The sequence below is a fragment of the Lacerta agilis genome, chromosome 16 (genome assembly GCF_009819535.1).
Source record: "Lacerta agilis isolate rLacAgi1 chromosome 16, rLacAgi1.pri, whole genome shotgun sequence".
In the NCBI taxonomy this organism is placed as follows: Eukaryota; Metazoa; Chordata; class Lepidosauria; order Squamata; family Lacertidae; genus Lacerta; species Lacerta agilis.
In genome coordinates, this window is record NC_046327.1 from 32,577,559 (window position 1) to 32,604,426 (window position 26,868).

General features: G+C 44.6%; 1 protein-coding gene across 1 annotated transcript in view; it reads left to right on the top strand.

Moving 5' to 3' along the window:
• LOC117060850 (venom factor-like) overlaps positions 1-26,868 on the top strand; it is a 64,489-nt gene that overhangs the window by 12,414 nt on the left and 25,207 nt on the right. The window contains exons 8-25 of the mRNA XM_033173416.1: positions 1,258-1,360; positions 1,448-1,568; positions 2,158-2,273; positions 2,456-2,602; positions 5,110-5,322; positions 7,529-7,723; positions 9,575-9,736; positions 9,858-9,987; positions 10,520-10,591; positions 11,623-11,823; positions 12,476-12,587; positions 15,739-15,824; positions 15,970-16,109; positions 17,639-17,851; positions 20,904-20,970; positions 21,685-21,771; positions 23,035-23,238; positions 24,711-24,786. Coding sequence (XP_033029307.1) covers positions 1,258-1,360; positions 1,448-1,568; positions 2,158-2,273; positions 2,456-2,602; positions 5,110-5,322; positions 7,529-7,723; positions 9,575-9,736; positions 9,858-9,987; positions 10,520-10,591; positions 11,623-11,823; positions 12,476-12,587; positions 15,739-15,824; positions 15,970-16,109; positions 17,639-17,851; positions 20,904-20,970; positions 21,685-21,771; positions 23,035-23,238; positions 24,711-24,786 — 2,445 coding nt within the window. The remainder of the gene's footprint in view (positions 1-1,257; positions 1,361-1,447; positions 1,569-2,157; positions 2,274-2,455; positions 2,603-5,109; positions 5,323-7,528; positions 7,724-9,574; positions 9,737-9,857; positions 9,988-10,519; positions 10,592-11,622; positions 11,824-12,475; positions 12,588-15,738; positions 15,825-15,969; positions 16,110-17,638; positions 17,852-20,903; positions 20,971-21,684; positions 21,772-23,034; positions 23,239-24,710; positions 24,787-26,868) is intronic.

The following is a 26,868-nucleotide window of genomic DNA, read 5'->3' on the forward strand; positions in this document are numbered from 1 at the left end:
TTAAGGAAATGTGGTATTAACAGAAATGTGTTTTACATGCATTGTGATTGATGTAACACCACCAGGGTGTGAGCGACATAGCCCGGAAGAGGGGAAAGAAGCCTAGGTTGCCTGGTCCTGTGACTGAGCTGAACATTCAAGTTACAGAGAAATTCTGGAGTCTGCAAAACTGTTACATTTGTCTCAGCTTTTAAATGCAATTACAGTGGAACCTCGGCTTATGTTACCCTCGGGTAACGTAAACTTCGGGTTGCGAAAGCGGCAAACCCGGAAGCATTCTTCCGGGTTTCGCCACTCGAGCATGCGCAGAAGTGCTGTATCGTGCTGGGCGCATGCACAAAAGTGGCACCTCCAGTTGCGGAAACCTCGGGATTCAACCAGAGCTCCAGAACAGGGGGGTAGTCCACTGTCCGTCAGACCTTGTGGGGGGCCGGACTACATTTTGAAAAAAAATATGAACAAATTCCTATGCCCCACAAATAACCCAGAGATGCATTTTAAATAAAAGGACACATTCTACTCATGTAAAAACACCAGGCAGGCCCCACAAATAACCCAGAGATGCATTTTAAATAAAAGGACACATTCTACTCATGTAAAAACACGCTGATTCCCAGATCGTCCACGGGCCACATTTAGAAGGCGATGGGCTGCATCCGGCCCCCGGGCCTTCGTTTGGAGACCCCTGATCTAAACTGTCAGTGATTTTTTTAATTTTTTTGTAGGGAAGATCAGGGCAGTTATCAAAACAGTATACAGTTGTACTTGGAAGTCGAACAGAATCCATTCTGGAAATCTGTCCGACTTCCAAAACGTTTGGAAGCCAAAGCGCGGCTTCTGATTGGATGCAGGAAGTTCCTGCAGCCAATCAGAAGCCATGGAAGCCCTGTCGGATGTTCGGGTTCCAAAGAACGTTGGCAAACCGGAACACTCCCTTCCGGGTTTGCTGTGTTTGGGAGCCAAAATGTACCCAGTACCCAGTACAAAGGCATTTGGGATCCAAGGTATGACTGTAATGTTAATTGAAGTTAAATAATATCAGCTAAAACACAAAACGTTAAGTAAAAAAGCTTAATGTTACATTGGTCACTACAGAATCACCCAAGAGCACTCTCCCCTGTTGTGATTCCTTGCAACTGGTAGTCATCTTCATACTGCCTCTGAAAGTAGAGGTAGAACACAGCTTTCATGGCTAGTAGCTGTTGATAGCCATGTCCTCTGTAAATTGACCCTTGCAATTTATTTTTGTTCTTTTAGGTTTCTGTATGGAAAGGATGTGGAGGGTGTGGCCTTTGTCCTCTTTGGAGTGAAAACAGATGATGTCAAACAGAGTATTCCAGATTCACTCAAGAGAATTGAAGTAAGATAGGTGCCTGTGGGTGTGTCCTGTTGTGCGCATATGCATATGTACCACTTTGGTTACACTCTTGTTTCCCTTTCTTTTCAGATTACAGAAGGGGAAGGAGAAGCTGTGCTGACAAGAGAAATGCTACAGAAGCGATTTCGCAACCTCAATGAGCTGGTTGGGCACTCCCTCTATGTCTCTGTGACAGTGATGACTGAGTCAGGTGAGCTATGATGCAAACAGGGCCGGATTTCTGTTTGATGAGGCCCTAAGCTACTGAAGGTAATGGGGCCCTTCGTATGTCCAGCTGTCCTTTGTCAACAACAAATTGTTGCTGTTTTTCGTGTTGAATATATGCTATATGATAATTTATCGACCTAATAGGTATCTAAAGCCATTTGCACATATTGCCACGCAACCAGTCCATGCAGAAAGTAGGCACCCTATATATAGATATATATAGTTTCTCCAGCCAAGTTAGCAATCCCTTCCTACGAGGCAGGCGAAAAAAACCCTATATTATACAGGACAGGTGGTAACCCTACTACCAGTACATGGAGCATTATGTATGGAGGGGCTGACCTGTTCTTTGGCAAGCATCCTATGGCCAATCGGACGCACAGGGATTCTTTGGCAGTCAGGCAGGTGTGTAAAGGATCACCTGGAGGACAGGATGTTTGAAAGCCACTTGTGTACCGGAGCTATTCCATTTGGAGCAAATGCTGAGAGCCTGGCTCTGAAACATTGTGAAGATTTTTCTCTCCCCGCTTGGCTTCATTTCTTCTCTGTGTCCCCTCTTCTCCTTTCTGCAGGCAGTGACATGGTGGTGACTGAGCGATCTGGCATCAGCCTTGTGACATCGCCCTATCAGATCCACTTCACGAAAACTCCCAAGTACTTCAAGCCGGGGATGCCCTTTGAACTGATGGTAATGTTCACCTGAATCTCTCTTCCTCTCGTGGCCCAGTCCCAGGCTCTTAGAAATCCACATTGGCGAACATAAGGAGCTGTGGGAAATTTGTTAAATCCATGGATGTCTTGGGAAAAGTGGTGTTGGCTCTGCAGAGGCGGCTGCATCTCACACTCACTCACCTCTTCTCAATTGCTTAGGTGTTTGTCACCAATCCTGACGGCTCCCCAGCTTCCCGTGTACCTGTTGTGACAGAGCCAATTGCAGCTGATGGAACCACCCAGAATGATGGGACGGCCAAGCTGATCCTGAACACCCCAGCAAACAGCCAAGACCTGAGAATCACAGTGAGTCCCCCCGAGGCCATGCCAATTTCCCTTCAAATGCATGAATTGTGCTATAGGCAGTTACTGTGTGTATCTTCCGCACACAAAACCAAAGCAACTGAATTATGATTTTTTTTAGGGAGTGGGGATCTGTAGCTCAGTGGGAGAGAACATGCTTTGCATAGAGGTCCCACTTTCAGTCCATTTTTGAAGGATATGCTCTGTTTCCGTAGTCAAAGGCTATATGCTTCTGAATACCAGTTGCTGGAAACTCCAGGAGAGAGTGCTCTTGTGTTTGAGTCTTACGTGGGTGGCGCTGTGGTCTAAACCACCAAGCCTCTTGGGCTTGCCGATCTGTAGGTCGGCGGTTCGAATCCCCGTGACAGGGTGAGCTCCCGTTGCTCTGTCCCAGCTCCTGCCAACCTAGCAGTTTGAAAGCACAGCAGTGCAAGTAGATAAATAGGTACCACTGTGGTGGGAAGGTAAGTGGCATTTCTGGGCGCTCTGGCTTTTGTCATGGTGTTCCATTGCGCCAGAAGTGTTTTAGTCATGCTGGCCACATGACCCGGAAAGCTGTTTGTGGACAAAAGCCAGCTCCCTCAGCGTGAAAAGTGAGATGAGCGCCGCAACCCCATAGCCACCTTTGACTGGACTTAACCATCCAGGGGTCCTTTACTTTTACCTACCGGTACTTGTGAACTTCCGACAGGCATCTTATTGGCCACTGTGTGAACAGGATTGTGGATTAAATGGTGGACTTGATTCAGCAGGTGGTTCTTATGTTCCCCTTGAGACCAACAGTCTGACTTGGTTTATCGGTGCTTCAGTAGCAGTGTTTACACTTCAACGTTAAAAGGTAAAGGTAAAGGGACCCCTGACCATCAGGTCCAGTCGTGTCCGACTCTGGGGTTGCGGCGCTCATCTCGCTCTATAGGCCAAGGGAGCCGGCGTTTGTCCGCAGACAGCTTCCGGGTCATGTGGCCAGCATGACAAAGCCGCTTCTGGCGAACCAGAGCAGCGCACGGAAACGCCGTTTACCTTCCCGCTGGAGCGGTCCCTATTTATCTACTTGCACTTTGATGTGCTTTCGAACTGCTAGGTGGGCAGGAGCTGGGACCGAGCAATGGGAGCTCACCCCGTGGCAGGGATTTGAACCGCCGACCTTCTGATCAGCAAGCCCTAGACTCTGTGGTTTAACCCACAGCGCTATATTCTAATTTTCTTGTTTCTTTTGATGGCAGTTCACCAATTCCATCTCACCTGCCACTTTGACATGTTGTTCAGCCATCATTCACACTGCAGACTGGAGTTCACAAGTTACTTAAGATGGCTTTCTCCCAAGAGCCAAGATAACTTGTGCTTTAAAGGAGCCTATAATGTGAAACTTCATTGGTCTGAATAGGGTTGAGAGACCACACTGTTCTATTTTTATCCTGAGGTACTGAAAAGACCCACCATTCTGACCCATTGATGCCAGGCACAGTGCTGGACCTGAGCTTGTGTGGGGCCTGGTAGCTGGGAACGCAGTGATATATATATATATATATATATATATATATATATATATATATATATATATATATATATATATATATATATATATATATATATAATTTCTCCACAACTGCTACATCCTATGTTTGAGGAAGGGTGTCCTGAATTTCAGTTACTTCAAATATTCATATTAAAGTGGAGTTACCGTATTTTTTGCTACATAAGACACACTTTTTCCCTCCTAAAAAGTAAGAGGAAATGTCTGTGCGTCTTATGGAGCGAATGCATAGTCCCTGGAGCCAAATTGCCTAGGGGCCAAAAGCAGACCGTGTTCTTTTTTTTTTTTTTTACAAAGAGAGAAGGGGGTGTTGAAAGGAAGCTGCTGAACAACTGTTCAGCAAGTGATCGTGGAGAGAGATAAGGCTCCCTTTCCAGCCCCGCCCCCTTGCCCAGGCCTCCATTGTTGAATGCAGAGGGAGGCTGTTTGTTTCCCCAGCGACATGTGACTGGCTGATTAGATTATCTGTCTGGAAACTGTAGAAATGGCTGTAGGACTAGAAGCTGCAGAACTGTGAGTTGAACCCCATAAAATTGGGGCTTTTCCTCTTTGCAAAAAAAGCTGCACCACTTTCAGCTGATCCTCAAAAAAGCAGGGCTTTCCCCTTTGCAAAAAAAGCTGCACCATTTTGAGCTGATCCTCAAAAAAACAGGGCTTTCCCCCTTTCCTCCTCTTAAAAACTAGGTGTGTCTTATGTTCAGGTATCTTATGGCATGAAAAATACGGTATTTATGAAGATACAGGTTATGTAACAGAGGTGTTTCATAGATCTTCATAGGCCCAAGATTCTATCCAGTTTCTCCCCACTTGGACATTGCCACCCTGGACAGGATATAAATATTAATATAATAAACAAATAAATAAATAAATAAATACTCAACTGTGCTCCATGTGGACCTTCTCTCACAATGTTGGGTTTTAAAAGGACTAATAGATTCATGTCTGAGATCTGATCAACCCTTTCAATTTTCTGTAGGTAAAAACCAAAGATCCCCAACTTTTAGAGGAACGTCAGGCAACCAAGACCATGATAGCTACAGCGTACCAGACCCAAGGAGGATCCGGAAACTTTCTCCATTTGGCAGTCACAGCTACGGAGCTCAAGGCTGGAGACAACTTGCCTATCAATTTCAACGTGAAGAGCAACAACCAACAAGTACTGAATCAGATCCAATATTTCACCTATATGGTAAGTACTGGGCAGAATGGAAGCCTGAGGGCCAAGTCTCTATACACCTGTTAATAGTGAAGGTGTTGGTGAGGGAGGGAAGTCTTCAGCCATGTGCCTAGTCATGGAAAAACAGGGAGGTGATCAGGGGCGTAGCAAGGTAAATTGGTACCCGGGGGCAAAAAAAAATTGTCAACCCCCCCAGAGGCATAGGAAGGTCAGGTGGTACACGGTGCAGAAAATTTCTTGTCAACCCCCCCATTGATTCCCCCCCCCCCCGCAAAAATGGTTTTACGTTATTTCATATTTTCTTACAAAGGAATAATAACAAGTAATAATAAAAAACCCTTTTATTTATATCCCACCCTCCCTGGCCGAAGCCGGGCTCAGGGTGGCTAACATCAGATACTTAACATTGGTATAAAATCAAACAATCATTAAATTACCTCCTAAAAACATCTCAAAATCAAATTAAAGTCTAATTAGATGGCTTTCCACAGGGTTAGGGTTGGGAACAGTAAGTGCGCCACTGAACTGAAATTTCAGCCTTCACGACATAGGAAAACAGCCAAGTAAACAGCTATTTTGGTGGAGGAGGGTCAAGATATTAACCGATATGCATGAAATTTCTTATATAGCTATATAATTCCTAGTATAGTAAGATAAGACCTTCAGAGCAGGCATTAAAAAAATTTCAAAAAAAATTTGTTCCTTAATAATTTGTCACCCCATCCATTGTGGAACCCGGGGTGACCCGCCCCCTTGCTACGCCCCTGGAGGTGATATATAATGAAATGGGGGGCATTGTAAAAAAGGTGTTTTGTAAAAAGACCAGAAGCCTTTATTTTAGGAATAATAGGGTCAGGTGTACCCAGAGTTCAAAAGAACTTGTTTCTCTATGCAACTATGGCAGCCTGAATGATATATGCTCAGAAATGGAGGGAGGGAACAGTACCAATGAGGGAGAAGTGACAGCTGAAATTTGTGGAGTATGTACTGTAGAATTAGCAAGCCTTAACTAATAAGTTTCCGTGCGCTGTTCTGGTTCGCCAGCAGTGGCTTAGTCATGCTGGCCACATGACCCGGAAGCTGTATGCCGGCTCCCTCGGCCAGTAACGCGAGATGAGCACCGCAACCCCAGAGTCGGACATGACTGGACCTAATGGTCAGGGGTCCCTTTACCTTTACCTTTAACTAATAAGAGTCCAGGAAGAAAGAGTTTTAAGGAAGATTAGAAAGTGTTTGTAGTATATCTGAAGAATTGTTGTAAGCAGGTTAAGGCATTAACGGGTTTGGAGTAAATTCAGCAGTATAAATTAAGTAGAGAAATAATGAGAAAAAAAGAAAAATTGGAGTAATTAGAATATTCAGTAGTAATTGATAACTAAAATGAACCATGTTGAGCGGGGGAAGGGAAGTCAACGATCAATGTAAACAAAACAAAACAAAACAAAACAAAGTCACTAAAGAATAGATGGAAGTTATTCAAAACAAATGTTGCTAAAAATGAATGTGATACACTTACATGGAGTATTCGTTGGATTAACTCTTCTAAAATGAATACATGTAAACCAGCCTAATAGAAGAAGTGTCAATGTCTATATAGCTTTTTTTTAGACTGAAATATTGCTGGCGGAGAGTGGCATAGGGAAGTCAGCTATATATATATAAAGTTAGTAACCTGGTTCCTTTTCTTGAAAGGAACGGTTAAAAGAAATTTGATAATATTAGAATATATATTATTATTATATATCTTTATTTGTCTATGCAAACTTTGAGTTTATTTGTGAAGAACATATAATGAAGACTACAAAAATAATGTATCTTATTATAAGTTTGTGTGTTTGTACGTTTGATCGTTGGTGGGGTTTGTTTTGGTATGTATGTTGTTAACGTCGTCATGAAAATCAATTAAAAAAAAGTATTGGTTAATGTATGATTGTGGAAAATCTGTAACAGAAATTTGAAAATAAATGAATAAAGGAAAAGCAGGGTTCATCGGCCCTTTGTGGGTTGAGGACTGTTTCATGTTATTATGGCACTTATACGGAGCCCACAAAAATAAGTAAACTCTTCCATGTCACAGTTCTGTACGAGGAGGAGAAAAACATTTGTATGACACTTCTTGTTGCGCAGAGATTCTCCATGGCAGCATCACATTGTTCAAACAAATCAGTGCTTCTTAACTCCCTCCATGTTAAACAATAATGGCTTCTTCAACCATCAGATCTTGACTAAGGGGAAGGTGTTCAGGGTTGGAAGGCAGCCCAAAGCCGCAGGACAAAATCTGGTGACCATGTCCTTGCCCATCACCCCGGATCTCATCCCTTCCTTCCGGATTGTGGCTTACTACCAACTGGGGAACAATGAGATTGTGGCCGACTCCGTCTGGGTGGATGTAAAGGATACCTGCATGGGAACGGTAGGTCACTCTTCTCAGGGATTCCTACAACATCAGTGCAAGCCTTCCTCTTCCTACAGCCATGCCAAAGGTGTAAAGGAACTCTTCCCCTACTCAAAGCTTTTCAGAGCATATGAATTGAGAGTTCCCCCCACAAAACTGTTTCGTTTCTGGTTGCAAAATGAGTAGAGCCTAATATATTCACCTTTAATAACTTGTAAATAACCTTTAATAACTTGTAAATAACCTGACACTAGAGAAGGGAGATGAATTCAGTTCTTATTTTAATGCAAACTTACTGAATTTGCACTTCCTAACACGATAGGAGAACTAAAATGCAGCTAATCCTTGGAAATGAGCATTTCTTGAATTTTGTGAGGGAGTTCTCTTTTTAGAAACGTAAATTTTATTAGAGTTTATAAAGAAAAATACAAAGATTATTGTCAAATCAAATCAAATATCAAAATTTTATTACGGTCAGTGACCAGCACACATATTAAAACATAGAATCGATCAGAAATACAATCTGAAATATGTTCTAAAAATTTAGCCTGACAAGATTTAAAATCATTAATTCATTATGTAAAAAATAATTGGATAGCAGGCTAATTACACTACATCAAATAAATGAACTATAGATTATTGTCAAATATCTTTTTTGGCCCAAACTAAAACATTAATCCAGGGGCGAAAAGAAGAGAGAGAGATAGAGGAAGCAGTGGCGTAGCGTGGTTGGTTGGTGGGGCTGTGGCACTGGGCACATTTTTTGAGGGGGCTCAATGAGGCGCCCCCAAGACTGGCTCCTTCATCAAGGCTAGAGCTGTGGGGAGGGAAGCTGTACCCAAGTCGGGCCTTCAGGGCCTGTCTCTGGCACACAGTGGAGCTGCAGAAGCAGCTTTCTAATGCAGCAGCCCAATGTTGCCAGCCGGCCTCAGTTGCACCCCCGAGTCAGGCCTGACCCTGGGGCAGAAGTAGCAAAGAGGCACCCCAAGTTTTCTTGACTTATTACTTAACTGTCCCTCCCCAATGCCTGGGCAAGGGAAATGAGGCAGAATGACAAGTTTATACTGAACTCTGGAACCCAGGTAGCAAGAGTGGCTGCAATCCTAGCCTCACTTAAGTTGGAGTAAGGTTTGCAGCCATATATGGCTTTGCGATTGGGCCCATAGCCACCAAATAAGCTTTGTCTGTGGTGTGCAAGGCTCTTGTTGTTGGAAAATACTAAAAGGCCTATTCCTTTAGGGAATTCATTTATTTGGGGATGTGCAGGGAATGTAATTGATTTGTAAATAACTGTTGATGACCGAGATATGCACGTTCATTGTGTACTACATATGAAATAGGTGGCGTTGGGGGTTAAACCACAGAGCCTAGGGCTTGCTGATCAGAAGGTCGGTGGTTCGAATCCCTGCCACGGGGTGAGCTCCAGTTCCTCGGTCCCACGGGGTGAGCTCCAGTTCCTCGGTCCCAGCAGTTCAAAAGCACGTCAAAGTGCAAGTAGATAAATAGGGACCGCTCCAGTGGGAAGGTAAAGGGCGTTTCTGTGCGCTGCTCTGGTTCGCCAGAAGCAGCTTAGTCATGCTGGCCACATGACCTGGAAGCTGTCTGTGGACAAACGCTGGCTCCCTCGGCCTATAGAGCGAGATGAGCGCCACAACCCCAGAGTCGGACGCGACTGGACCTGATGGTCAGGGTTCCCTTTACCTTTACCTTTATGTATATTTCCACATCAGCAGAATACAAAACAGAACACAGATTTGTGCAAAATATACTATAATTGCAGCTGAGCGGAAAATCCCAGATGGAAATGGGAATGAATATCTGAATGGATATGTATGCAACTAAACCACCTGGTTGTCTTTGTCCAAACAGCTGGTTGTGAAAGGTGCAACTGAGGCAGACAACCGGATTCACCAGCCAGGAACGCAAATGAAAATCAAACTGGAAGGCGATCCAAATGCTCGGGTTGGTCTTGTGGCTGTGGACAAAGGCGTCTATGTGCTAAACAGGAAGCACAAGCTTACCCAAACGAAGGTGAGGCAAGAAATTCCTTGGGATGGGAGCACTGGGATTTTGATCTTCCCCCTACAACTGGAAACATGCTGGGCATATACATTAATTTTTTTTCTATCACTCTGTGCCTCCTCCATACCAGATATGGGACTCAGTGGAAAAGAGTGACATTGGATGTACAGCCGGCAGTGGCAGGAACAATCTGGGTGTGTTTGAAGATGCTGGACTTGCCCTGGTGACCAGCAATAAGCTTTCCACGCAACAGAGATCAGGTATTATTGGGGAGGGTGTTGGTGCCGGTGAGATAGCAAAGGAGTTCCAGTGTGAGAAAGACCTTTCACCTAAGAGAAGGGCTCTTCTGGCTCAAGCGCTAGCATGGCATTATCTGAAGATTATGCCCCAGGATGCCAGGCGGTGTGTGTGTGTGTGTGTGTGTGTGTGTGTGTGTGTAGGTTCTTGGACTGAACTGTCCCACTACCCCCCGCTGTGTGATATGCAAATACACGTGACGAATCTCAAAAGACTGCTAAGAAACAGCTTCAACAATCAGGACAATCAGCAATACTCCACATTGCACCCTCTGTAAGATCTCTTAATGAGAAATGGCAGCTATCAGGAGTTCATTGTCACATGTGTAACATGTAGTTAAGCCTTACATGGGAGTAAGCGCCATTGGACTCAGTGGGAACCACTTTTATGTAAACATGCATAAAGTCAGTCTCCATAGGAATTAGAATCCAACGGCACTAACAGCTTATTTCAGTTCCAAACAATTCATTTTTGTTCCTCCCTTTTCTACTCCAGATCCAAAGTGCCCTCAGCCTGCAAGACGCCGACGCCGCTCTGTACAGCTCATTGAATCTAAAGCAAGTAAAGGTAAGTGATGCATGGCAAAGGCTCCATTTGCCCCGTGATATCAAAATAATTTGAGCCAGATTGAAAAGATAACATCTGATGGGCACAAGAGTGGAAGAATATTGCGTCTGTTCAGCTTTAGCAATGGGGATTGATTGTTGATACTCATGCATGGTTCCCACTGTGGGTGGATTTTCTTCTCCCTTTGCGGTGGCTTCCAGTTCTTGCTCTCTCAGGGAACAGACTAGTGTCTGACAGAGAAAGATCAATGTCTATTAAGCAAGTATCTCATTATACCTCAGTATCAACAACAGGAGGAAACGCCAAGTTCTCCTGTAGAAATGATTGTGGAGGACCTCATTGTGTAGTGAAGGAGTACACACTCTGCGTGCGGAAGGAATCAGGCTCAATCCCCAGTAACCCCAGTTTAAAAATATCTCAGTAAGGCTGGGAAAGACCATGAAGAGGAGCTGCCAGTCAGAGTTGACAGCGCTGGACCAGTGGCCTGACTCTCATTCTCTCTAGTATCACACTAAGCAGTCTACTGCCCATTGGTTTGGAAATGAATTGGGCAGCACACACACCTCAATGGTAGTAATTTCTGCTTTCTTGGGGGGGTCTCCCTAGGTGTGTAGAAGTATATTAGTTGGCACTTGAAAAGGAAATGCAAGTTTTAATTCCTACCTGCAAGATGGCCTATTAAGGACATATACGTAGTAACATTCAGGACTTATGGAAATTGGGAGGCTGTTGGAGTTGAGTTGAGAGAAAGAGGTTGTGGAAAAGAAGGGAAGGGAATTAGCCTGCCAAGGGTCCTGATGTAAACAATAAAGCAGTATCATAAAATGGCAATCTATAAAAACTAGCAAAAATTCAAAGCACATTTCATATCTCCCTGGAAGCAGACCAGAATAGGACGTGGTAATTTAGTAGCTCATTCATAGCATTTATCTGTGTTTTAGCTTTCTTCTGACTCCTGTTATGAGTAGTAGAACAACATTGGTGTGGAGAACAGACATTCTTTGATATTTCATGATGTTTGCATGTTGCAGCCGGCCAATATCAGGATCGGGTGCTAAGAAAGTGCTGTGAAGATGGAATGCACGACAACCCCATGGGCCACAGCTGTGAGAAGCGGGCACAATACATTGTGGATCAGAATGAGTGCCAGAATGTCTTCCTGGAATGTTGCCGCTACATCAGAACCATAAAGGATGCAAACAGGCGGGAAGAAGAACTGCAGTTGGCGAGAAGCAAGTAGAATTTTTGTGAAGAATAAAAATTTAGGGGCGCAATATTTGGGAGATGGACAACTTGGTTAGCGAGCAGCGAAATCCTTTCCTACGAGGGTGCCAATCTGGCTTGCAGTACTGAGACCTGGGCAGTGTTGAGCTAACCCACCTGCGCCCACCAGAATTCAAGTTCTGGGTCCATTTTTGTCACCTCTTCAAGAGACATCACAGTAATCAAGTTGTCATAGCTTGATTGCATAGGGACGCGGGTGGCACTGTGGTCTAAACCACTGAGCCTCTTGGGCTTGCCGATCGGAAGGTCGGTGCTTCGAATCTCCGCAATGGAGTGAGCTCCCATTGCTCTGTCCCAGCTCCTGCCAATCTAGCAGTTCGAAAGCACACCAGTGCAAGTAGATAAATAGGTAACACCAGTGCAAGTAGATAAATAGGTACTGCTGTGGTGAGAAGGTAAATGATTTTTCCGTGTACTCTGGTTTCCGTCCCGGTGTTCTGTTGCACCAGAAGTGGTTTAATCATGCTGGCCACATGACCTGGAAAGCTGTCTACGGACAAACGGCGGCTCCCTCGCCCTGGAAGCGAGATGAGCGCCGCAACCCCATCGCCTTTACCGTTACCTTTACCATAGATAAATCTGTGTCTCCTGTTTTCCCAGGTGACTTTGAAGATGAGTTCTTATCGGACGAAGAGATTGTTTCTAGGACTGAGTTTCCAGAGAGCTGGTTGTGGCAAACAGAAATACTGACTGCACCTCCTAACGATCAAGGGTATAAAGTTTTTTTATGGTTGCATTCTCCTTTGGAGAACACTGTCTGCTCTATAGACATAGGCAGCAATCCTATACTCCCTTACAGGAAGTCAATTCCATTTAGCACAATGGGAATTGCTTCTGGGTAGACATGTACAGGATTGTGCTGTATATCTAGTTTGAAAACAATTCCTTCTTCCCAAAGACTAGGAATCTTGAAAAGGATAATCACCAGTTCCCAGGATCCTTTAGAGAATGCTATAAGGGCTAAGGTGGGATAAAGCTGATGTAAACGCATCATGTAAATTCAGCTTTCAGTTTATCAAAGAGCAAGAGCAAGGATGATGCAAAATTTAATTGCTCTGCTTTTGAGGCAAATTTGCCTGTCTCACACAATGCAAGCATGGATGGGGAATTAGCCTTGCCTCTAGAGATGTCTCTGCTTCCAGGTTCCTCACCCTAGAAATGAAAAGAAAAGACCCCGAGTGGAGCAAAGGTTTATTCTTCACTTCCCATAGAAGTGTGAAAATGTTTGCTCAGTTCTGAGGGCAGAAACTGTCTGCCCCTCCTACCTGACTACATGAAAGGGAAGGGAGGTTGCCGAAAGTGTTGCACCTGAGCTCTTGCCTGCTAGTCTGGACACCAAGCTTTGGAAAGGGTGGGTTTCAGTTAGGTGTGGGGAAGAAATTTGGTTCAGTTTCAAATTAAAACCTGCCTAATTTAGGGTTGCCATATTTCAAGAGGTAATAATTCAGACAAAAAAAAGTTGTTCATCTTTTTTTTAGGGCAATCACACCAGAACCACACACAAGAAATTTAAAAAAAAAAAATCCAAATCCATTCCGGCGGCTGACGCCATTGCGGGTGGTCGTGGGCTGCTTCGGCTGCGAAGCACCCAGTCCATCCCGGGGGTTAGGAGCCCCGCTACCGCAAAGCGGGGCTCCGGTTGGGGTGCGGGAAGAGCGTCCCGCTCCCTGGGCTCCCCGGCTGTGCCCGTTGTGGCTCCGAACCCTTCCCCCGCTCCCCCTGTAAAGGGGGAGTGGGGGTGAAGGGACGACGGAGCCGGGCTATAGGGGACATGCCCCAACCGGGATGTAAATGCGGCGACAAAGCCTGTGATGAGCGTCTAAGTTCTACCTGTCTTTAGTGAGTGTAAAGAACCCAGAGGCGGTGAGTAATTGATTGACTCTTTGTATCTCTGGAACGATCTGGGGGAAAGAAGAAAGGCAGCCCGCCTCCCTCCCTTCGGCGGATGAAAGGAATTAACCCTTTAAGTGACTGCTGCCACAATAATTGATAGAAAGTATCTGGAAATTGAAAACTGAGACTGTTGAGATTTCCCTTTGGGGGTTAACTGGGGAAAAAATATCTCCATTTGAAGTTTTGGTCTTTATACTCCGGCATCGGAGAAATGGCGGCGACTTGGACTTTCGTGGGAAAAAGCTGAAACAAAGGAAGGAAGAGACAGGAACTGAAACTTGATACCCATCCTCCCCCCCAAGATGCTGGACTTTGCGCTCGCGCTGGCATTGAATTCTGATTTGGAGGATGAGGAAATGCTCACTGTCTTTCAACTGGAACTGCTTAATCGAAAACTACAAGCCTTGAGTGGAATTATAAATGGAAAGAACTTATTTTCCACAGAAGAGGCTTTTCAAAAGTTCTACACAATGGAAACAAACTTTTGCAAAGAGCTGGGAGAGGTGTTTGAAGGATGGTCTGAGATGGCTGGGCAACTCCGAATGGAAGGGGGGCCGGTTTCTGGGGGTGGCAGCCCTGGAACGGGAAGATTTACAATATCCAGACTCCGAGGTGGCAGCTCGGGGGCAAGGGACATAGAATTAAGATTTCTACAAGAAGAAGAAGTATGGCACAAAGAAACGGAGAAACCCAGAATAGAGGGGATGAATATCCTGAAGCTCGATGCAAGGTTTGTTGTGAATGCAGCCTGGATCTGTGGACATCCAGAAGAAGATAATTGGAGATCCGGTCCTGGTGAAAGACAGAAAAAGACAATGGACAGAGGGGGAGTGGGTTGAAGTATTAAATGTATAATCTGAATGGTCTGCCACGGTATCCGAAATCGGAGTGTGAAGTCTGTTAATTACAAGTTTATTTTAAATAAGTAAGGAGATATTGAATTTTAAGTTAAAAGCAGCATGATAAAGGATAGAAGAAATAAGTTTAGCTATAAGAATATTTGGTCAAGATTTAGGTTATAATGCAAAGACTAAGACAATTGTGTTTTTTCTTTTTAAGTAAAGTTAAATTTTTTTATAGAGAAAAGTTGTTAAGGAAATAGTATATTGATTAAAAACCGAAGGTGTATAGGCGGGGGAAGTCAAACGTCAAGATTCAGAACTAGAATTTTTTTTTTTTGTAAGGTATATAGATAAGAAGAAGAATCCTGACATTATGTGTATTTGTATTTGTTTTGGTATTTGTAGGTGTGGGGTTGGGTTTTTGTTATATTATGAAAATGTCAATAAATTCTGTTAAATAAATAAATAAATAAATAAATAAAAATCCAAATCCAGGACGTTTCCTTTAAAATTCCCCCCCCAAATGGTTATGTAGGACCCCCCCCCCCAAAGAGGACATGTCTGGGGATTCCCAGATGTATGGCAACCCTCCCTAATTCACACTTCCTGAAACAATATGGAAAGCAAAGAACAGCCATCCCTAGCAATTCACACTTCTCCAAATTGTGCATTGCAGTTCTCTAAACAAGTAATGTGAATACGATGCGCACATGCTAGGTGCAGTATGCATAAAAATCCCTTTATGAGGGAAAATTGGTTGCAAAAATGTGTATATTAGGATAAGTTTGCAGTAAAATGCTGATGAGTTTTTATGGTGACTTAAAAGCACCAACAACAAAGAATGGTGTGGAAATGTGGGCAACTGAGAGATACTGAAATTGGCCGATTTGCCCATCCCTAGCTTCTGCTTGCTGGTTAAAAGCCCCTGGGATCACAGGGCAACTGAGTCACTGTGTCCCTTCCAGCTGCCCTCCAGCTGGAGGGCACCTGAGAAGGACGCAGCCGTCCCCCGTCCCACAGGGTGGTGTGTGCCCCTGCGGCTGCCCAGGCAGCTTCCTGTGTTCTTGTTCCCATCTTAGTCTTCAGCTGCACACAAATATGACATGGCACCTTTGTCTCTGAATCTAGGGTCTCATCCAAGACCGTGTCTGTTTTCCTGAAGGATTCCATCACGACTTGGGAGGTGGTAGCCGTGAGCGTTTCAAACACAAAAGGTGAGGAATTCTTGACAGCAGGTGGAAGACAGGGGCTGGGGAGATGAAAGCAGGCTATGTCCACCTCAGTAGACACCTTAGGTAGGTGTTGTTCAGCTTCTTTTGATTTTCAACCTCCTTCCTTTCCCATTGGCCCTCCTTGCAGGTATCTGCGTGGCTGACCCTTACGAGATAACCGTCAGGAAGGACTTCTTCATCGATCTACGGCTACCCTATTCAGTAGTGAGGAATGAACAGGTGGAGATCCGAGCTATTCTCTACAACTATAGGAATGAAGATATCAAAGTAAGTGATTAGCTTTCAACAGGGTTATTTGATAGTGAGGGTTTTATCTTTTGTTTTGTTTTATGCAGTTCGTTTTGTGGTGTATTGTGTGTTTATTTTTACACTGTTATCCCCTCTTGGGTTCTTGGTGAAAAGAGGCTTAGATATACTCTAAATAGGTAAGTTTGTACTACTTCTGATATTTGTGTTAGCGCCCCATCTAAATGTTCTTTTTTATTGTACAGTCCTGATTTGTGTTCATGATGCTATCATGGCAGTCATATGTTAAAAAGTACTGTTTGTGCCTGCAAAGATTTCAGGGCGGTCACACTGATTCATTTCCAATCAGAGCCTGTTCTGTAACTTCTTCTTTTTCCTACTTTATTCTCCCAAGCATTTGATGAAGTCAGTTAAGATCCTATAGAATATGAACTGAAGTAAAAGGTCTTGCTAGCTTTAAGCACGAAATGTGGAAAAGCCCATTCTTCCTCCTCCAGTGGTGAGGATGTTAATAGTGCATACACTATCCCACTTCCTGCCAATCCCTAAAGGTTAAAAATGTAAAAAGTAAGATGAGCGCTTAGGCATAATCACACTTATGCAGTGTGTCTGTGTTTGTACATCAGGCAGCACTCCTGGCAAAACCTAAGAGGACTGACTCACTTTCTGATCCAGCATTCAGTTTGGCGGCGTGTGTGTTTGTATCACCAGCTGCAAAGTGGTGGTACAAACATGGTAGAGAAGATGTGGGTGGCGCTGTGGTCTAAACCACTGAGCCTCTTGGGCTTGCCAATCAGAAGGTCGGTGGTTCGAATCCCCATGATGGAGTGAGCTCCCGTTGCTCTGTCCCAGCTCCTGCCAAACTAGTAGTAGTAGTAGTAGTAGTAGTAGTAGTAATTTATTATTTATACCCCGCCCTGGGTTTCCCCAGCCACTCTGGGCGGCTTACAACAGAATGTTAAAATACAATAATCTATTAAACATTAAAAGTTTCCCTAAACTAGCAGTTCGAAAGCATCCCAGTGCAAGTAGATAAATAGGCACCGCAGCAGCGGGAAGGTAAACGGTGTTTCTGTGTGCTCTGGTTTCCGTCACGGTGCTCCATTGTGCCAGAAGTGGTTTAGTCATGTTGGCCACATGACCCAGAAAGCTGTCTGTGGACAAACGCCGGCTCCCTCGACCTGAAAGTGAGATGAGCACCGCAACCCCATAGTCGCCTTTGACTGGATTTAACCGTCCAGGGGACTTAACCATCCAGGGGTCCTTTACCTTTACCTTTTACAAATGTTGTGTTCATGATAAAAAATAAAAAATATTCCTTCCAGTAGCACCTTAGAGACCAACTAAGTTTGTTATTGGTATGAGCTTTCGTGTGCATTCACACTTCTTCAGATATTTCTTGTGATTCATGGTACAACAAAAGAACCTATAATGAAAACAATATGGTTTACTAAGTGGAAAGCAAAGGAGACACAGAAGTGATCCAAGAGGAAACACTGCCTTGGCAATGGGCCTAGTAATCGATCACCGCCCTTCCTCTTTCTCCTCAGGTGCGGGTGGAGCTGATACACAACCCAGCCTTCTGCAGCGCCTCTACTGTCAAGGAAAGATACCGACAATTGCTCACTATTAAAGGCCAGTCCTCCAGGGCGGTGCCATTTGTGGTTGTTCCGCTGCATCTGGGACTGCATGACATCGAGGTCAAAGCAGCTGTCTGGGGACAGTTTGTGTCTGATGGTGTGAGGAAGAAGCTGAAAGTTGTGGTATGTAACATGTCCAGATCCTCCTTGGCGATAAAGAGACAGAGGCACTATGCTTCTGAACACCAGCTGCTGAGAATCACAAGTGGGGCGAGTGCTGTTGTGTTCATGTCCTCCTTGCACACTTCCATATGCATCTGTTTGGCTACTCGGACTAAATGGGCCTGTGGACTGAGCCAACAGGGATCATCTTAGGGAGGCAGTAGGATGGGAAACAATGGCTTTAAACATAGAATCATAGAATCATAGAGTTGGAAGAGACCCCAAGGGCCACCCAGTCCAACCCCCTGCCAAGCAGGAAACACCACCAAAGCATTCCTGAAAGATGGCTGTCAAGCCTCTGCTTAAAGACCTCCAAAGAAGGAGACTCCACCACACTCCTTGGTAGCAAATTCCACTGTTGAACAGCTCTTACTGTCAGGAAGTTCTTCCTAATGTTTAGGTGGAATCTTCTTTCTTGTAGTTTGAATCCATTGCCCCGTGTCCGCTTCTCTGGAGCAGCAGAAAACAACCTTTCACCCTCCTCTATATGACATCCTTTTATATATTTGAACATGGCTATCATCATATCACCCCTTAACCTTCTCTTCTCCAGGCTAAACATACCCAGCTCCCTAAGCCGTTCCTCATAAGGCATTGTTTCCATGTGAAAATAATTGGGGAAACATAGATGGTGATTATGGGATGCGGGTGGCGCTGTGGGTTAAACCACAGAGCCTAGGGCTTGCTGATCAGAAGGTCAGTGGTTCGAATCCCTGCGCCAGGGTGAGCTCCCGTTGCTCAGTCCCAGCTCCTGCCCACCTAGCAGTTCGAAAGCACGTCAAAGTGCAAGTAGATAAATTTTCTGTGTGCTGCTCTGGTTCACCAGAAGCGGCTTAGTCATGCTGGCCACATGACCCGGAAGCTGTACTCTGGCTCCCTCGGCCAGTAATGCGAGATGAGCGCCGCAACCCCAGAGTCGTCTGCGACTGGACCTAACGGTCAGGGGTCCCTTTACCTTTACCTAGATGGTGATTACAGACTTTTTTTGCACCTTTACAAAAGTATCTGAACACCATGGAAATTCAGTAGAACTCTGGTTTGTACCATACTGCATGAGCCTATGAGCTTCTTCAATTCTAGGCAGTACATTCAAGCCATCACCTACCGGTATTTCCCAATGCCTGCCATCTGTCAGTTGACCACATGAGGGCACATCTGCATTTTTCTTTTTCAATCCAAGGAAGTACGGCAGATTTTGCTAACTTTGGATGGGGCAGTTTAAGTTTAACTGGATATTTTGGAGAGAAATCCTGTTTTTGTTCATTGTAGCCCTCCGTAATTCCACATCAATGCTACTTCCTCAGCGTTGTCACATTCTGTTATTAGCTTTATTTTATTTTTTTAGTGCCATGCCGCTAATTTAACACACTCACCTCACTGCCCATGGAACCTTTGTCATCAGCCCATAAACCTGGAGACACTCTGTTCTGTCACTGCTTCCAGCAAAACACACACACACACACACAACACATGTGATCTGCTTGCTTCTCTCCCCCCCCCTCCGAATTTCCCTGGCATCATTTGATTACTGCTGCACTTTGACTAAACGTTGTTTCCATGTATAGCTCAGAAGTAGGCATCACTAAGTGCAAAGGGGCTTCCTTCCAGGTAAATCTACCCAGAGAGGAGAGTAAGTTGCACCTGGGAATGAAGAGTAGCAACATGAAAAATGAAATGGGATGGGGCAAGCACTATGTGGAATCGTGGTGGGCACTGACAAGGAGGTGGGGGCATGAAAGCCCGGAAACCTGATATAATCCAAAAGCTATGATATGCCAAATGCACATTGCATGGCACAGTGGAATATAATTGCTTTAGAAAACCTTTTTGCACTGCTATCGGTGGCAGGCCTTAGCTCTGGGAAAACCGAAATTTCAGTAGGAAAGTGTAAACATTGTATGTAGGGCTTTTTTTTTAAACCCAGAACTCACTGGAACACAGTTCTCTCAGGCGGGCGCCATTGCCATTTTAAGAGAACAAGGGAGGCGGTCATGGCGAGATCCGGCACCTCTTTTTCTAGAAAAATACCGGTAGCACTGAGTATGGTTCATACCCTAAAAACACAGGGGACAGGCTACCTATGAGGCACGTTTTGAGACCTGGATAAGCCCAGAATGTGTGCACTGTACTTGGACACTGCATACTTAAGACAGTTTTTACTGTACTCTGAGCCTTTGTGGTGGTATATAAACTTAATTAAGAAAATAAATGGGAACAACCTTAGCTATTCAGGGTATTTAATTGATAACTGCAACCAGTGGCGGAGTTTCATGCTCCGGCACCAGGGGGGCGGAGAGCAGGCGGGGGCGGGGCTGATGTGTGTCCCAGGGACGGGGCACACCACCTGCAGGGGTTTGGCACCCAGCGTGTGCAGGGGAGCAGCCACGATGGCACCCCACTGGGATCACGCTCCACTTGAAAAGCTAGGGGTGGGAAAATGTTTGCAAAACAATGCCGACCCCATGACTTTCTGTGGGGTTTGCTCAGGACGAAATTCTGCTGCACCGAATGCACTGTTAATTGGTGTATGGGTGGGTGTTTTGCAGGGTGTGCCATTTGGATTTCCTAAATTTAGATTACTGCCATAGAGGAGGATGCTTTTCACAAGTACCTCAGGGTCTGAAAAGAGCTCTCCCTTCTCCTGGTGGACTCTGCCAGCTTGCTAGGACACAGGTGGGCTTCCTAGGACATCAGGGCTGACATAAGAGTTGATGGAATGGAATCTGTGGCTATCCAGCTGTGGTGGCAAAGCACCATTAAGGACAGGTTGGTGCTGCCTATGGATGAGGGACCATTGACCCCAACTCAGGATTTCTACAATGCCTTAGCTACTGTGGATTTCTGGGGCTGACCTGAACCTCTTCCTGTGTTATATCCAGGCACAAACATGTGACTGAGTCATACTGCATTTGCAACAGACGCTAGATCTGATGCTTATGTTTGCCCTGTCCTGCTGCCATTTTGAATTGCTCTTTGCTGCCATGTTCAGTAATGTTCTTTCTTCTTGTCCCAGCCTGAAGGGGTGCAGAGAAAACTTGTGGACACCATTGAGCTGAATCCAACTACGCAAGGGAACAGCGGTAACACTCATTCTTCAGGGCTTCCCTTTTCCTTCTCTTTCTTCATCCTTGGAAAACTGGATTGACTGGAACCCAAGTCAATCCTAGACTTACCTTAAATTGTATATTTTTCTGCTGCTGCTTACTCCCCTGTTTTCCCCTTCTTAAATAAATTTTTATTCATTAACATTTCTAAACATTTTTTTTTACTTTCATTTTAACCCAACTCTTAAAGTTTCAAGTTAGTGCCAATGTATTTAAAAAACTTATATTTGTAATAGCTTAACCAAAACTAGTAACTTTTCCAAAGAGCATACAAGCCACACTGAACACCCTGGGACCCAGAATGAGTATTACTATGATGGGCAATTGCCCAGTTTATTAAAACAAGAAAACAGAATTGACTTTAGATCCAAAAATTCCTTATACTGTATCTGCTGTTTGTTAATCAAAAAGCTTGAATCCTGTCATAGCAACCTAGGGGTTACAGTATCTGGTCACATATTCCTCTAGGTGAAGGAATGCTCTTCGAGGGGGTCAACCATTGAGTGTTAATAACTGCACATGCACAAACAGATCAACCAATCTAGTTCTTGGAAACAATAAGAGGGAACATGGGAAGATGAGGATTCCTGATCACATGGGGAGCCTCCACAGATGCAATTGGCTCCCCACTGCAAAAAGCAACTAATGTTTCTGTCTCGTAATTTTCCTCCTTTTCCTCCCTTTCTTCAGATGGAGTCCAGGAACAACAGGTCCAAGCCAAAGATTTAAGTGATATCGTTCCCGGCACAGAGCCTGAGACCAAAATTACTCTAAAAGGCAAGAACCAGTTACAGTCATACCTCGTGTTGCGTACGCTCCGTGTTGTGTACGTTCGGGATACGCACTCCCGCCCCAGAGCGTGTGCAACCACCGGATGCACAGAACGCTTCTGTGCACTTTGCGCATGCGCAGAAGCGCTCAAATCACGCGACTTCCGGGTTTCGGGGTTTTTTTTTAAACGTGCGTTCGAGTTACGCACGCCTGCATTACGCACCGCGACCCGGAACGGATCACGTGCGTAACCCGGGGTTCCACTGTATTTTAACATGCAGAACATTAGGCTTGTAGGACTGAGGATGATCACAACCCCACCCTGCTCTATCTTTGCCAGCAGCCCACCGGTATGAGAAATACCCTCGGTGCCTGAATTGATCCATACAGCAGGCAGGGCCTCCTCTGCTGATCCCAGTGTGTGTGGGAGGTGGACCAAAGTTTATTTTTTTTTTGAAAAGATTTTATTATTTTCCATATATAAACAAAGAAACAATACAAAAATACACAATAAACAATAAACAATAAACAATAACAATAACAATAACAATAACAATAACAAACAATAAACATAAGAAAAAGCACATATACATACCTAAACATACACCTATCTCAATCATCTTCTATTTTCTATCTTCTTTACATACATTAAGACTTCCCCCGTTCCCTCCACTGCATTCAAAACTAATATATAATTGGGTAGCTTTGTATCTTTTTCTATATACCTTTACCATATCTCTCAATAAACTTTGGATTAGTTAAACAAATATAATTGCTTACTTCAACTCAATATCTTTAAATACTCTTAAACTTTTATAACATACAACTAAACTTCTTCTGCACAATTTTATCTAACATAAGCAAGCTAAAGCCGATTCTACTAGCTAATTCTGCTCAAATATTCAGTTTTACACATTTAAGTAAATAGTCCTTGAATTTCTTCCAATCCTGCGACACCTTCTCCTCCCTCTGGTCTCGGATTCTCGCGGTCAGTTCCGCGAGCTCCATAAAGTCCATTAACTTCATCTGCCATTCCAAAGTTTAAAGGCGTTCAAAGGAATAGCCCTTGAATTAGTCCTGGAAGCTAACTGTACCAAGCTCCTGATGCAAAGGGACAAGGGTGACAGAGAAGAAAACTAGCTGGAAGAAGGAGGCATGAGCTGTCTGTGCTTAGGATCTAGCTAGGCTAAGATTGCAACCCCTACACGTCCCGGCTGTCTTTCTGCATGCTTGGGTTCACATATTTGCTGCTGTTCTTTTTGTGGCCAGGAGACCCCGTGGCTCAGATTATTGAAGACTCAATTGATGGGACCAAACTGAACCACCTCATTGTAACGCCCTCTGGCTGTGGGGAGCAGAACATGATCACCATGACGCCATCGGTTATTGCCACGCACTACCTTGACATCACAGGGCAGTGGGAGAAGCTTGGGGTGGATCGCCGCTCTGATGCAATCAATCAGATCGAGAAAGGTAAGACAATCGGGTGTCTCCAGAGCTGTTCTTCCTCCAGCTTGTGCACAGGTCTGTCCATGGCTTCTTGAGTTGTTCATCCATAGAAACACTGAGTTCAGGACCCTCCTAGATCAAGAACTGCCTATGCCTCATAGTGGCGGTGCCTGTTCTGCTCTCTGTTAAGATCTTGATGGGGCCAAGCAACCCTGTTCCTCAACTGGTGTTCTGCAGAAGCTACAAAGAGACCAGAAGGGAAAGCTGAAAAGGACACAAGGAAAAAGGCATGTGCAAAGGAAGAGCAGATGAGGCAGTGCAGCGATTAAATAGAAGGGGGATGGAGCAAAGTTTCTTTCTGTGCAGGGCGAGTGCCAGTTGCCTGTCTGGATGCATTCATCTAAGCCAGGCGTGTCCAAAGTCCATCATAGAAAACCTCAACAACTGCAATCCTAAACAAAAGGTCAACAACTTTGGTTGGCCCTTCACTCCGTCAAATCTGGCCCTCTTTGAAAAAAGTTTGGACACAACTGGTCTAAGCCATGGGTAGGCAAACTAAGGCCCGGGGGCCAGATTCGGCCCAATCGCCTTCTAAATCTGGCCCGCGGACAGTCTGGGAATCAGCGTGTTTTTACATGAGTAGAATGTGTCCTTTTATTTAAAACTAGTAGACCCGGCCACGCGTTGCTGTGGCTCATTTTGTGGAAACAGCCCTGAGACTTCTCCGTCACCTGATGTTTTTTCTTTTCCCTTTCCCCCCTCCCTGTCCTCTCTTGTCACGGACTCTCTCTCTCTCTTTAGTTTGTGCGCGGCTTTCCTCTGAGAAGCCTCCCTCTCCTCTCTCCTCCTGGGCTGCCTGACCACCACCCCCACTCACATAGCAGGAAGGTGGTCTGTGTGTAAAGGAGCTGCAGCAATACATCTCTCAGGAGCCGGCCTCTTCCTTATCTAGAAGTTTTATTATTTACAGCACAAATGACCCGGGAGAAAGCGAAGGCATGGCTAACTCCCGGCAGAGCAGAGCAGGAAGAACAGAACAAAAACAGCACGTCATGTGATCAGAGCAGTTTTAACCCTGTAAGCTCTGAAATATATCACAGCCTGTGGTCTTTGACGTCCACTGGAGGGCGCTATATTTTTTTGCACAAAATGACGTTTTTACCTGTCAAAGGTGTGCTGTTTGTACAATGTAACTACATATCATCACTCCCATATGGCCATGGAACATTGTGTCCAAATTTGAATGGAATCGGTCAAGCGGTTACGGAGCAAGGCAATCGCAAACAAACATCCACCTTTTACATTTTTTTATATATAGATGCATCTCTGGGTTATTTGTGGGGCATAGGAATTCGTTCATCCCCCCCAAAAAAAATATAGTCCGGCCCACCAAAGGGTCTGAGGGACAGTGGACCGGCCCCCTGCTGAAAAAGTTTGGTGACCCCTCTAAGCAGCTGGAGCAGCATTACAGAGTTCTGTTTCTCCTCTCTTACTAGGTTACGGCCAGCAGATGGTGTACAAGAAACCAGATCACTCCTATGCTGCTTTTAAAGACCGCAAGGCTAGCACTTGGTAAGGGCTGTACTCGTATGGCAGTATACTTTCAGATCACCAGTGGGCTTTGCAACAGCTCCTCCCCCTTGCATACTATTGACTTTCTAATATTTTCATTCTCTTGCTCCCACTAGCTAACTCTTCACCTTTTCCTTCTCTTCACTCCTTTTGGAATGATTTGTCCAAAATGCCAATTCCCTTTCCACCAGCTGTGCCGTTTTTTTTGTCTCGCTGCTCGCTACCATTGGAACAATCAAATATTGCAGACCAAAGTGCCTCGCAAGACGAAATTAATTCGTTCTGCGAATCGTTTCGTATTGCGAAAAATTCGTCTTGCAAAGCACGACCATAGGAATGCATAGGAATGCATAGGAATTTAATTCCCATAGGAATGCATTGAAATTTTCATCTTGCGAAGCACGACCATAGAAAAATTCGTCTTGCAAATCACCCTTTCATTAGCGAATGCCTTTCGTCCAGCGAGTTTTTCGTTGTGCAAGGCATTCGTCTTGCGAGGTACCACTGTACCTAATACAGCACCCAGATTTCCATCTATTCAGTGTTCCAAAGCCCTGCCCCAATGCTAGAGGTGGGGGACACATTTGTCTAGTTTGAACTTTAATGTGAACCTACCAAATTTTCACTTCCCATTCCGATATGTGTTGAAACGAAAGCTCTTCATGCTTTTCCAAATTTTGCTACTGTTCCCCAACCAAGGAATGAGTAAAAAAAGAAACTTGGTTAAAAGTGCATGTAACGATGAATTGTGTTAGGGTGCTACTTACAAAGATGCATCCTATCCAGGGGAAATGGCTTGCAAAAAGCACATGCTAGGCAGAGTTCTCACCAAAATGTGTACAAATATTAATGTAGAAATCCTTAAAAAAGCAAATCACCAAAAATGGGAAATGGGCCAACAGAAATCAACAGATAAAAATACAGTGGAAAGGAGCTAAAAAGCATTGTGGAATACCCCACAAATTACTCACAAATTTTAAAAATCCATGTGTTTTTTTTTTTAGAAGGGTCTGATAGCATCACAATTAAACTCACTCCTTTCCACTGAAATACTTTTTCTTTCTCTTTTTTAAGGCCAGTCATGAGGTGCGGTGCAATCAGAGCTGATCATTTATTGGCAATGTGATATAAACACAGCGCCATTGTGGACTCGAGGATGGCAATAACTTAGCATTTATGTAGCATTTCTGAGTATTAGAAGCATTTCATGTACATTATCTCAGAAATTTTTGCAACACTCTAGGGACAGTCACTATTTTTAACTTCTGGATGCAGTTAGGAGCTGGGATCCCTGCGCTGCAGGAAACTAGATGACCCTTGGGATCCCTTCCAACACTATGATTCTATGATTCTATGAATGTTACATTTAACATATATATGAAGCCATAGGGAGTGGTCATTAGGAGAATGGGGTGCAGTATCGGGTGACGATGATGATGATGCAGAACTATATTTCTCTGTTACATCTGAATCAGGAGTGGCTGTCCAAGCTCTGAACCAGTGCCTAGATGCAGCCCTAGGCTGGAAGATGGCCAATAAGCTGGTTCCAAATCTTAATGGGACAATGGAATGGGACAATATGCCTGTTCTAGATAGGGCTGCACTCCCTGCCTTCACAAAGCACACAGCTCAGGGGCGCTCATTCACCCATCTTTGTCACCGGAAACCGTGGCTAAGCGCACCTTTTACCAACTTTGGCTAGCACAACAGCTGCATCCGTACTTGTGCAGGGACAGCCATGCCACTGTGACTCAAGGATTGGTAACTTCAAGGTTGGACTGCTGTAATGCGCTCTGTGTGGGGCTGCTCTTAATGCTGGTCCAGAGCTGCAGCTAGTGAAAAATGCAGCACCTAGGCTACTCAGAAGGGTTGTCTTACTTGATGGACCTTACAATATGGACCTTACTCTTAGCATTGGCTGTCAGTAAGTTTCTGGGTCAGGTTGAGAGTTTTGGTCTTAATTTGGGATTAGGATAACCTCAGTTAGCAGGAACCAGGGGCAGGGCTCTCTCTGTGGTGGTCTGCTAATTCCAGAACTACTTTTCCTCTGAGTTTTGGCAAGTCCTCACATGAATGGAACAG